Source organism: Pleurodeles waltl, chromosome 1_2 (assembly GCF_031143425.1).
Source record: "Pleurodeles waltl isolate 20211129_DDA chromosome 1_2, aPleWal1.hap1.20221129, whole genome shotgun sequence".
Classification (NCBI taxonomy): Eukaryota; Metazoa; Chordata; class Amphibia; order Caudata; family Salamandridae; genus Pleurodeles; species Pleurodeles waltl.
In genome coordinates, this window is record NC_090437.1 from 1274799895 (window position 1) to 1274812811 (window position 12917).

A 12917-nucleotide genomic window follows, 5' to 3' on the forward strand; every position below is an offset into this window, starting at 1 on the left:
GTTGTAGTTTACAAATGATGTGGCCTACATGTTTTAGTACCTAGATTGTGTATGGGGATTCCAAATCGTCGCACCAGTTGTTGAAAATCTCCGATCAAGTCTATTATTGTTCAATTTTATCATTGGCCTGACAGTCCGATTTTGATTTCAGCTTTAATAGATGAAACCTTTCCTCGATCATTGCTAGTGATGTCAAAGCATTGCACTGTGGCTGTACGGTATATAGAGGTCCGGAGTACGTCACTCGTAATAGAAGCACGATTTTATGCAGTTTGCGTGATTTAACACAGTTCCAGCATGAAAACCCATATGGAATACTCATTCGTTTATTGAGAAGTGCAAGCTGGAGGTGTCCAGAATACAAAATGATGCATTGACGTGTATTGTATTAATAGAGTGTTAAAACCTATTTTCGTACACCTTACTACATATTAGTATCTCCATTAACGTTCCAATTTCGATGAATTGATGTGACGTTTGTGGGAAGTCAGAAATTTTGGTGGTGGTGCCGAACCCACCTGAATTGCTACTCATCTGAACTTTCGAAGACTGCCTTTTACAGAAGTCGCCATGCCTCACCCTAGGTAATAACTGGGCTTTCGTCAGAACATTAGTAATATACATTGAGAACTAGTGTCTAAACATAGTTCCCTTTTAGCGCATAAAAAGATGATGCCTCTTAAGAAAATACAAGAGGTCTATAGACCTATAATTTGTTAAGAGTGGTGCCACGCCTGGCTCTCATGTCTCTTGGTAATTCACATGAGTCTTAACAGGTGTCACTTCGGCTTGAATCCAGGGTACGTCTCCGATGGGGCCTACTCGGGACTGGTACCAGTTTTCCCTCTTGGCTTGCCTTCTACTACCCGAGACGTTCACAGCTAAAGTCTGCTACATCAGAACTAGTGAGGTCCTTAAACCACTTTATATAAAATCTCCTCCCATGTAGCCACAAGCAATGCAACCTCCGCCACCCTCCAGTGCTGCCTGCGACTGCTTGTGCCTCATGAAGTATGTTTACAACATTTTTCTCAAGGAAAAGCGGTTCTCCTGATTCAGCAACCGATTTTATTGTGCTCTTCAAAAAAACATACGCGTTTTAGCCTCACAGAAGCTTTACTAAAGAAGAGTGAGCCCAGCATCATCCGAAATTAAATAACATTCCATCCCAAATGGTGAAAGTATTGTTAGAATCAAATTCCAGACAATGCATAATTCCATAATTTATAACTCAGTATATAAAATACATAATCATATTCAAAATGGATCGCAATATCCCAAATCCACCTTCTCACAGACATGGAGAAAGTGATGACAAAAGCTGCTGATGTGCGTCAATAAGTAATATTGCTGCAACTGTATGAGGACCATCACATTGAAAACAAAATAATTTATCCAAGTGCCATTTCAAAGTGGACAAACAATTTATTATATTACATAATGCAGTTCGTGAACTGAGTCAGACCCAGAGATATGTTCTGAACTACATCGCCCATAATGCCTTTTTGATAAAACAAGTGCACACATGCGTGTCGGAATCCACAGATGCCTCTGCAACTTATTACAGTAGTTGAGGGAGGGGAGAGGCAATTCATTATTAACCTGTTGGCTATTGAAATCTACATTCATAATAAATTTCATTTATGCCTTGGCCCTCACTGGAGTTCATCGTCCTGTTAAATTCTCGCACAAAGGCCCACATGGAATATCAAGGCAAATAATTATCTGTTCTTTTCATTTTAACTCGGTTATTTCCTATGTAAAACCAATGTGGTTATTTAATGTCGGTAACCTGTATTTTCTAGGTTTGCTTCTCCATTTTTCCATCAACAATATTGAGATCGTTATATATATTTTTTAATTATCATTTTATTCATCTAGTTCAATAACTATGGGATACGATTTATAAGCTCATTCATCCCAGCTGTCTCTTTATCGAATGTGAACGTCACCACTTCTTTAGTATCTGTTTTGTGTAATACTGTAGAAGCAGGCCTAAAGCTATCATTTTGCTGGATCTGTATGCCAAGACCTCAGGTTGTTGCAGGGCTGCTTGAAGGTGGTTGTTGATAAAGCTGAGATACACGATCAGAGATCTCCGCATACAGTTAATCATGCAACTTAAACCTAGCATTGTAGGAAAAAGAATTCTCTCTTATATTTGTCTAAACGTGACTTCATAAAAACATAGTTTTCTGGAAGACTAAAAGAAGTAGTCAATATTCCAACACTAATCCATCATAAAGCGCAACACTATCACCCCTAGGGGTATCTGGGCGCTAAGGGTGCTGCATCTGTGTCGAAAAGCCAGGTATTGAGTTGCTTTCTGAACACTGTCTGGGAGGGTGCTATTCGCAGGTGGAGTGGGGGTGGTCTTTTTAGGCTTTGTCAGTGATGGAGAAAGCGCATCCCTGAACAGGTGTCATGGATGCGGGGGACTTGTGCAAAGGCGAGTGAAGATGGAAGTTCAGCCAGTGGTTGATGTAGGATGGTCCCAGTTTGTGGAGGGCTTTGTAGGCGTGCGAGAGTGTCTTGAACTGGCATCTTTTCTGGTCAGGGTGCAGTGGAGTTTCCTGAGGTGAGGAGTGATGTGGGTCCACTTGGGGAGGTTCAGGATGAGTCTGGCTGCCACACTCTGTGTTGTCAGGAATCTTCTGAGGAGCTGAGAGTTGATTCCGGTGTAGAGCGTGTTGCCGTAGTTGAGTGGATGGTGACGAGGGCTTGTGCGACTTTCTTTCTGGTGTTTACTGTGATCCATCTGAAGACCTTGCAGAGCATGTGGTCATGGTCATTTGGCTGTCCAAGATTATGCTGAGGTTATGAGAGTGGCAAGTCAGTGAGGGAGTGGGTCCAAGTTCTTCCGGCCAGCAGCTGTGTTCTCAAGTGGAAGTGATCTTTCCAAAGATCAGTACCTCTGTTTTGTTGGAGTTCAGTTTAAGACAGCTGTCTCTAATCCATTCGGCTAAGACAGCCATGGCATTGTGGAAGCTGATTTTGGCTTTAGAGGGGTCTTTGGTGAGTGAGATGACCATCTGGGTGTCGTTGGCCTAGGAGATATTGAGTCTGGACTCTGATGATGTCTGCAAGTTGTCCTGTAGATGTCGAACAGCGTATGGCTGAACGATGATCCTTGGGGCATGCCGCATACAATTATCTTGGGAGTGACGGCGAACTGAAGTAGGCGGATGCTTTGGGTGCATCTTGAGAGGAAAGATGTGATCCCTTGGAGGGTGTTTTGTTGAATGCTGATGTTATGGAGTCTGTCAGTGAGGATGTGGTGGGCGACAGTGTCAAAAGCTGCTGACCGGTCGAGGAGAATCAGAGCCACTGTTTGTCCTTGGTCGAGGAGGGTTCTGATGTCTGTTGTGACAATGAAGCGCGGTCTTGGCGCTTCTTTCCCAAATGTGTCTTTTGCTTGCAGTAAATGCTTGAGGCAGAAAAATAACCGCCGGTGCTCAGTGTAATGGACGGTGCGGGTCTAGTGGCTTGCACCGCTGTTGTTGCGGTCACCCGGAGGGGTCCTTGAAGAGACACCATTGTTTCTCGAGTCGAAGACAGTTATGCTAGCTGGTTCTAAGCTCTGGGATGTACCAGCTGGCTTGCCTTGACATTCTGTTGGTTTTTGCTGGTTTCAGAGAGGCAACTTTGTCAGCGCATTTGCTGATCCAGGCTAAGATGTTGTAGACAGCCAGGTCGAGGTTGGTTGATGCGTCAGATGGAGTGGTGGTGAGTGCCTGCAACCATTGGCTCTCAGTTACTTTTTCCTAGCTGCGGTGGTGGTGCTTCGGAGCTTGATGGTGGTTTGCTGGGTCTTGGAGATGGTGAAGTGAATGATTGTGCGATCGGTCCAAGAGTTCTGTGGTGTGGGTGAATTTGATCCTATTGCTGGAGGAGAAGGGGGTGTCCGGCTCTGAGTGTGGGTTTGGAGACTAGTTGGCTGAGTCCGATGTTGTTGAGGTTCTCCAGTAGGGATGTGGAGTTGGTGTCCTTAGGGTCCTCGATGTGGCAGTTGAGGTCGCCGAGCTGCATGTAGTGGAGGGAGGGAGGGAGGGAGGGAGGGGGTCGATGGCGAGGAGGGTGATGATGCTGTCCTAGAAAGCTGGTCGGGACATTGTCTGCTCTGTCATTGCAGTAGTCCAGGTGTATGTAAGCATACTCAAAAGAGCAAAGGATTACGGGATAGATGAGGCTATATGAGTGACAAACGCTTCAGGGCAGAGCTAGCTAGCATGTCTTCTCAATCCAGTTAGCAAATTAAGAACCGTGTATATCAATATTGAGAAAAGGCACTTAAATTGGATAACGCACCCCGCTTTTCTTTTTGTCTTTTAGATTATGGTGTTGGTGCACAAACATTTTGACCATAGTTGTTTTACACTGTGTGTTTATATGTAACAGAGGCTTGAGTAGACTGATGGCAGGAGAGATTTCTAGAAGCGAAATGAAAATATATGAAATAGTAAAAATAACTAATGCTCTTTGAGAAGTGAGTGTTGCAGCTGTCCATGACATGAATTTTACTAAAACTGGAAATGTGAATTATTACATAACAGATACCTTCCCATGAATACTATAAGTAAAATTGTATTCAGGCGTAGTGCATCCTAATTGCTTTGGTGCTTCAGGAATGTCACTGTGGGAGTGTGGTGGATATAATGCAGAAGTTGAAGGATGGAAACAATAGAGAATTCTATAAGTATTTGGGGAAAAATATTGGCTGACATTTCAGTTCACTTTAACTGGTTTGGTCAATTACTTAAACAGATCTACCCAGGAAGATCATTACTGCCCAAGCCAACATGCCGCATGAACCTTATTATTCGTATTCATCAAAGGTAACTCATCAGTTTTGATATTTAATTCAAGCAGAGAATTCGTACAGAAGGGCCACGACTGTAATAATCATTGATGTATTGTTCATTGCTAGTTTGGTAATGGTCAGATTACACAAACCAGTGCTTTATAGTGTTTTTTTATTTTGTTTTTTTTAGTGCGAGCCTAAAAGCCCACTAGTTCATTTTGTTTCTAAAAACAAATCATCACACATGGGCACACACAAGCATACTTAAAATTATACTTGGCCACCATACGCTTCCCTACACTGTATCTCTTACACAGGCAGCCACTTTCAGGTAGCCCTCTTCATCCATAAGTCAGTTTAATTATCATTTATATTTCGCTCTTCCACCACAAAATTGAAGTGGGTCTGCCCAGTTCCAGATTGAACTTTCTTCAGTGCAAGTGGCAACGTTTTGTTTATGTTAATTTGCACATTATTCTACAAAGTAGTCATTTGTGAATCGGGGCTAATGGGCCATTCCTGACTTAATTTCTGTGATCATGAAGTTTTTTTTTTTTTTTTTTTTTAATGCTTTTTAATAGTTAATTTGTTAGCAGACATATGCACACCATCTTTAGACAGTGGCATTTGTACTTTTTATTTTTAAACTATTTAAACACCTTTTGACTATGTTTGCAATTTTAAAAACAAATTGCTGATTTGCCTAGCAATACCACACCAGTTGGCTTAGCCAATGCTTGTTTTGTTAGGTTTTCCATTAGCGATATTAGTGTGTCTGCAACATTTTCTTTCATCTTGCTAGTAGATACAACATCATGGGTAGCCCATGATGCTTGGGAGTTACTCAGTAGTGTTCCCTGTAACGAAGGAAACCACCAGCATTTAAATAGCTGTGACCTAGAGAGTGAGTGAGCGAACAATCAAAAAGGAAATGCAATCCTAATACAATATCTGTGTAGAGGATTTCACTGTTGTCGGGTATAAGAAGTTATAAGATAAAAAAGGCTTATGCTCATCCCCTAATCAATTTAAGGACAATATGTGGGGCTGTATCTAGTGATTGCTTCCCTGTTTTTATTCTAGAAATTCGGATTGTCTTTGTTTCTGCAGACCATCTGCCTGAAAGAGTACTTGACAGAAACTTCAATTATCAGTTTGTGGCCTCACCACGCTGTATTGGTTGTCTCCTCTGTGTTGTACATCTATAAGGGTGCCCATTGTATCCATATCTGGGTGATTGCTTGTCACTGCTTCTTCTGAAACTTGATATCATCCATTCACTCAACTGTCTTCTTAAGATGTTTCTAGAAGAATATCAGGAGAGCTTTACCTTTGAAACTTGGTGATCTGAGTGCACAAGATTTAAGTGAAATCAAAAAAGATTTCCATATCTTTTTATTGCCACTATGTTTCCTGTGTAAATGTCAGCTTTTTTGTGCCAAATTTAGTGATTTCACAAAGGTTTTAATCTGGTCTATTCAGTATTGTTGATTTTCTATGAACATTGTAGCAAGTATGTCTCAGAAGTACTTTGTACAGTATTAAGTGTAAGATTGAGCAGATGGTTCATTCTATACATTGGTACGTTAATTCTCAAGTGTCCAGTCAACACGCAAGTCCTGTTTGAAATATTGTTAATTGGAAATTGCTGAAACTGTTCTAAACTTCTTTCGTTGTTACAGGTGAAGCTTCGGGAGAATGTTCATGGCGCCCTAACAAGCTATGATTGACTCATCCAAGTGCAGTTATAAGGTAGGATGCTTTGTGAGTAGCTGTTATGGGGACAGATAAGATGTTTAATTATGCTCTTGTCCTGTATATATGATCCTTTTCTATCCATAACCTCAGTTGCTGTCAACTTTCTACCTGAACTCAAGTTTCTGAAATAAGAGGTGGTTTTCCAGAGTGATGCATTATAGTCAGACCGCAATGAAATTTACTACAACAGGTTATTCTTATAACCTCTGTGCATACCTCTCAAGCTTGACAGATGAGGCTCCCAGTTGTAGCAGAAAATCTGTGATTTCATCTGTTTCGTTAAGGACCCATTATACTGTAGAATTTTATCTAAGAGCATAAAATACAGTTGAAATATGCAACATTTCTGTAAATCTTGCTTCAAGTAAGCTTTAATTAGTAATTTTTCAACATGCACCCTTTCCGTTAAGAATCAAAAACCAGAACTGTTTAGAAAAGCCCATCTCAGTAAACATTGGCGCTAGCACAAATACTCCATTATGTTGCAGTGACAGGATACTTGCTATCCAATAGCTTGTGTTTAAGATGCATGTAGTAATGAGACTGCTGCTAATGATTCTTGGGAATGTAAAGGAGATAAGCTGCTAGGTATTAGTCTTCATTATATAACTGGTCTGTATCAAAAGCCAGCTTTGCAAGAGATGGCTTTAAGTGTCTCACTAGCCTCACGTAAAAAACAAATAACAAGCATTTACAATGCAATAGGTCTTGCATATTTAGAACAAGTTAATTGTCATCTTTTGCCAACAGCACCATGAGCAAAAACAAAAGAAAACATGCATGGAAACTGAGAAAAGACGACTTGGCAAAATAAAAAAGTTAGCTTTAAAAAAATAAAACTTTGGCAAAATCGTGCCCAGCACGACAAACAAACTTGCAGTCACAAGCCTTCTGTTTGCGAGGCACTAGAAGTTAATAAAAAGAACAAATAGTACGGACGGGCACTAATTGAGTTGAATCAATTAGCGTTTAATCCCGGCTCCACACAGAGAAACTGAAATGATACCAGGCATGCCTTGACAAATTATGAGGCTGTAAAGAAAAGTGCCACGCAAATCAACCAATTGTGACTTACAGGTGGGCTCCGAGCCCTCTACTGAACACAACATTCTCTCGCAAGCGAGACGCATGTGCTCGTGCATGCAATCGCAGGTTCGACATTTGTACTTACCTAGAAGAGCTTTAAGTAAGAGCCTGCCTCGCCCGTTGTTCTGTTGCACTGACATTCACATTTTGCTTTTAACACCAGAGCATCATGTCAAATCTAAGCCGTGGCTCTCTTTCACTGTGAACAAAGGCATTTTTCCTAATCACATATGCACCTCGCCTAAAAGTATAAGTATGAAAGTCCCTGGCCTGCTGGGCCAGTGCTTCTGTTACTTTTTTTTTGTAATCATTCTGAAGCTGCTTGTCAGAACAGAGTGCACGATATAAGTGTGTAATGAGTTGTTGTCCACCTGCCATAGCTAAGACAGTGACCATAGTGTGGGTGGGCTCCGGTGCATTGGGCAATGTAGGCCACCATTGATGTGCTGTGACTGCAATTTTGGCATATTTGAGGAACTGGATTCTACCTACGTGAAAGGTTGCCTGTGCTTTTTGCAGAGATATAGACGGCCATTAGGATAAAAATTGGCCAGCATTATGTAGCCACCCTCTCGCCACCTATCTGTCGCCACCACCCGGGTCATACGCTGGAAAGGGGAAATTATCCAAATATCTAGATCTGGGGCAAAAGAGGCTTGTCTCTGCACTCACTTTATCGCTCTCTCTAATATCTGACCCCTTAGCTGATTTGTGCTTTTATTTGCTGCACTACCTGAGCTACGTGGGACTGGTGTTCTGAGTCTGGTACCACTAGACCAGGAGGGTCTCCAACCTTTTCTGTAACATAAGTTATTAATTTTCAATGAAAATCACCCCGAATACTATTATTAGTGTTGTGATAGGGACCATATCAGACAAGAGGCCAGTATGTGCGAGAGTACTAGCAGTGATCACCTCAATGCATCAGGCAGGGTTCACAGTAGTAATGTAAAAATGTGTTGTCAAAAAGGAATGCCTCTGCATGGGTAATACATAACCATAGCTGCATTGTCCCTGGCACCAAGGTAATATTAGTGATAAATCATATAGCTTTCAGGAGATTTATCAATAAAAATCACCTTTAAATACACTTTGCTCCAAACGTCAGTTTGTGAGTTCTGAAAATACACACTTTCTTTTTAACTCTAATACATACTTTTCAATTTTGGTATACATGTATTCATTTAACTAAGGAAAATCTTCTAATTTTGTAGTCTGGGTTTCTCACAGGAGATCTGCTTACAAGTGGCTGGAGAGCTAGCAGTAGCTTACGGGCTACTTGTTGGAGAAGCCTGCCCTAGACTGTGATCGCACTGGTCTGGGCAGCAGCTCCACAAGGTCGAGGCAGTCACAAAAAGATCACAAATTGCCAGTTTCCATTGCACATTAAGTGGCATAGGCTGTATAAAGAAAAGAAAGAACTGTGCTGTTGAACTGGGTTTATAAACTCTAACAGGTTAAAGTGCTTGCAGAGTCGCAGCCGGGGCTGGCTAAAATAGATTATTTGAAAACTCTACCCAGTGATACTCAAAGTACGGCCCGGGGGCCGCATGCGGCCCTCCGGACCTTCACATGTGGCCCCCAGCTGAATGACTGCTGTTTACTTGAGGCAGCATTAACATTCAGAAAAATATTAAACGGCCAAACGTGTATTTCCATGTTAACCAAAGTAAAAGAGAAGAAGCAAGTAAAGTGCCCTTCACTACTTAACTTTATGAACATATTCATTCTTTAAGAAATCTTAAAACAAAAGTTTAAGAATATGATGCAGCTTCTTTAGAATTCAAAAATGTATTTCATGAACATGCAGATGTTTCACATTAGTACATCAGATTATATCAGTGCATTCTAAAGTATTTTTTTAAATTGATAGTTTACATAAATTAATGCAGAAACATTCATGCCGCCTACAACCCGTAAAACATTGTGAATAGTGAACTAGGAGGCAGGTCATTTGCCACATGAACCCCCTGGGTAGCCTGGGTTGTTATTTCACATGGATATCATTATAGTTTATTACATCAATCATAAGTAAAGGTTTTGTACAGTGTATATCCTGAACTCATATATTTCAAGGATCACATAGTTTAATCAAGAGGGGAAGCCGGGATTGATACTAGTTTTTCTGGTTTCACATTGTGCAATTCTATTTAATTTCTATACAGTAACACTTGGCTCTCTATAGGTAATGATAGCAAGCAGAGAAGGCTTACCCCAAAGTGTGGTAGAGGCACAGCGCTTCAAAGACAGCATAACACAGTATTGTCAAATCAATGGCCTATTAGGGGCTTCATTTAGAGGACCGTATGGAATGAAACACTCCAAATAACACCATGACTCCCTGACCATACCATGATTCACTTCCGCTAAGGCCACTTAAACCCCTTTCCCCTACAATGCCCCACTCCCACCATCTTGGCATTAATGTGGCCCCTGGCACACTACAGACCATACTTTGTGGCCCTTGGGAAAATGTTTGCGAGTACCCATGCTCTAAACAGTCTGGTACTGTTAGAAAAACATCACAAGGGGGCCTTTTAAAAAGTTGAGGTCCCTGGCCAGAGCCCTTTTTCCCGTGCCAGTCTCTGAATAGATTTTAATACTACTGATTTACTAGTGCGTCGTATATGGAATATTGCTTTTTATTGAAAAGGAATCCATTTTAACAAAGCACACACGTTTTTATCTCTTGCTTCGCTTATCTTTCGCTCTCTCTCTCGCCTATTGTTTTTTCTCTGACATACTATTTTGTTCTGGTTTCACATAATGTTAATATTACGCAGAGCATTAAATAGAATGTGTAAATTACTGCCTATAATATAGTCTAGATGAATGTTTATTATTCGTTAACATGAATATGCAAAACTTTTGTTCTTTTGGAACCTAAAAAGCACAACTCTTCTAATCACAAAAACAGGCAATTCGTCCCTTTACGGTTTTGATCACACTTGTGAGTTTTATTTAACTTCCACTACATAATTTCACATTCAACATGTTATAAGTCTCTTTTCGTTTTAGTTATATTTCTAACTTATATGACTTAATACTTACTTTACTGCTTACTTTGCAACTTATAGCAAGAGCTCAAACCTACAGGTTTTATTTCCAATTCTTAAAGATAATAAAACAATAAATAACTGTTAGAGTTTCGATTAAAAAATCAACGACTGCTGCAATATGAAAGTGATTTTAAATCTCGGAGACTAAGGCTGCGCTGTGTGCAGTTTTAACATTCGGTACTGCAACCCAAACGCTTAATAGCTGCAAAATGGGGTAGAACATCCCACAAAGGCCTTGTATCCACACCATGTGCTACTTTGTGAGACACGGATCTTGCTTTCAAAGCAAGTGGGCTGGAGCTTCGGGTAGAGAGATTTCGATTGAAGTGTGGGATGGGTTGTGGACAGGTATTCACACATGCCCCATCTCCATAAACACAAAAGAACTGAAGTACAAACTCCTATGTGCCTGGATCTCCATCCTTGGAGACTCCACAAAATCTCAACTTCCAGCTCTTTGTGCTGGAGGCGATGTGGCGAGACCGGGGTCTCTGCTTCATATTCGATGGGACTGATCACAACTACCGTCCTTCTGGAGGGAGGTAGCTAGAGTGCAACAAGCGCTAAGCTTTCCTTTACTGTTCATTCCGGTCCTATTTTTATTTGCACCATGACACCTTACACTTAAATACATAGCACTTGACTGATGAATCAATATTCTGGAGTAGTTTCAGGGGGCGAAGTAAGCCATTTTATTATGATGAAAAAAATAAAGATCTGCTGTCTATCGTTAATGGATTTGCGGGACATAGTAGCAATGGAACATCTGATTAGCAATGTCAAGGAAGAACATTTAACACTTGAAACACAATGGACTCCAATAGGAGATTCTTACGAAAGGCCTTCCAGGCATAGTTTGCCCACCTCGAGCCCTGAATATTTTCACTAATTTACACCCCCCTCTGCACCCCAAAGATTCAATGAAATGGCCACTGCATGAAGCCTTGGGAACTTTTAAATAGTAAGAAGATTATTCTTACAGAAGGTTGATGTTCAGGTGACTGCAATATACGATTTGGGAAGGGGAGCTATTTATTTTTCTTTTCTTCCTTTCAGGGTTATGTTGTGTTTGGATTTAGTTAATGTCTTAAAATAATCCTACTGTATGTTTTTAGCAGCTTCGTGATTGTGACAGTGTGAATACTAATAAAAACAAAAAAATTAAAAAAAAAAAAGAAAATCCCTAAACTTGTTTTAGGAATTGGGACTCATTTTAAAGACGAAACATCCATATGTTCAATGTGGAGAATCCACCTTAATCTTGCAGCAAGTGGTGACGGGCCAATGAGATGGTATTGACTTGCAGCAATGTTACAAATAGTTTGGAAGGCTTGGAACACAGCAACAACTGTGTTGTATTACGTTATACATAAATGCAGCAATAACCGTTGAACGCCTCATGTCAGAATGCGGATTTTGAAGGTATTGGGCTGTAGTCTTTTGGAGCAGCTGGTCCTTTTTGGGTGGAAGGAATGAATTGTAAACCATCAGACACAAGCGATATTTGTTTGCTTCCATGACTAGTGCAATACATGCCTGTATCTACATTTGGAATAAGTCATTACACTCGCTATCAACTATACAATGAAATCCTTGTTAGTTAAAGCCATATTGCTCTAAAAATATTACTATGTCACTGCCGCACCAAGTTTTCTGTGGAGAGGTAAAGGAGGCTGTTTCATCAAAGGATCAGTGTTCATGCATGGGATAGTAAAATGGGGGGGGGGGGGCTCTTTGCATCATTGATCTGATAGTTAGGACAGTCTTCTGCTTAAAGTCATTTATCACAGTTTTACTATTTTTTGTGTAGCAGGAAGAAGGTTCAAGGACCAGTCACTTTGGCAGGGTTTGCAGACTGACCTGCAGAATATATTGGACTCTGCTTTACAAAAGGCAAAACAGTGTTCAAGTCATTGTTTGGCAAAATGCATAGGCCAGCATAGAATATAAAGGTTAAATCACGTGACACTCGTGAGACTAAGTACGTAATATTTTCAAGAACAGTTAGATACTCAAGATACAGAAGTAAGAGCAATTGAGTAAGCCCGCTACTGCTATAGTAAGTATAGTCAAGGAGCAAGTGATTTGAGAGGCACAGATATTGAACATGTTTTTAAGGAGAAGCAGAGGTTGAAGAGGTCCCTGTTAGACATCTACTAAAAGAAGGCGATTTATTTTACTGTTTTTGACTGAAATTAATTTTGATAAGGAAC

At 40.6% G+C, this 12917-nt stretch overlaps 1 protein-coding gene across 1 annotated transcript in view; it reads left to right on the plus strand.

Moving 5' to 3' along the window:
• The window catches only part of PTPRA (protein tyrosine phosphatase receptor type A), a 570283-nt gene that overhangs the window by 84664 nt on the left and 472702 nt on the right, over positions 1–12917 (plus strand). Inside the window, exon 2 of the mRNA XM_069204801.1 lies at positions 6484–6553. Within this exon, the coding sequence (XP_069060902.1) occupies positions 6524–6553 (30 nt within the window). The 5' untranslated portion in view covers positions 6484–6523. The remainder of the gene's footprint in view (positions 1–6483; positions 6554–12917) is intronic.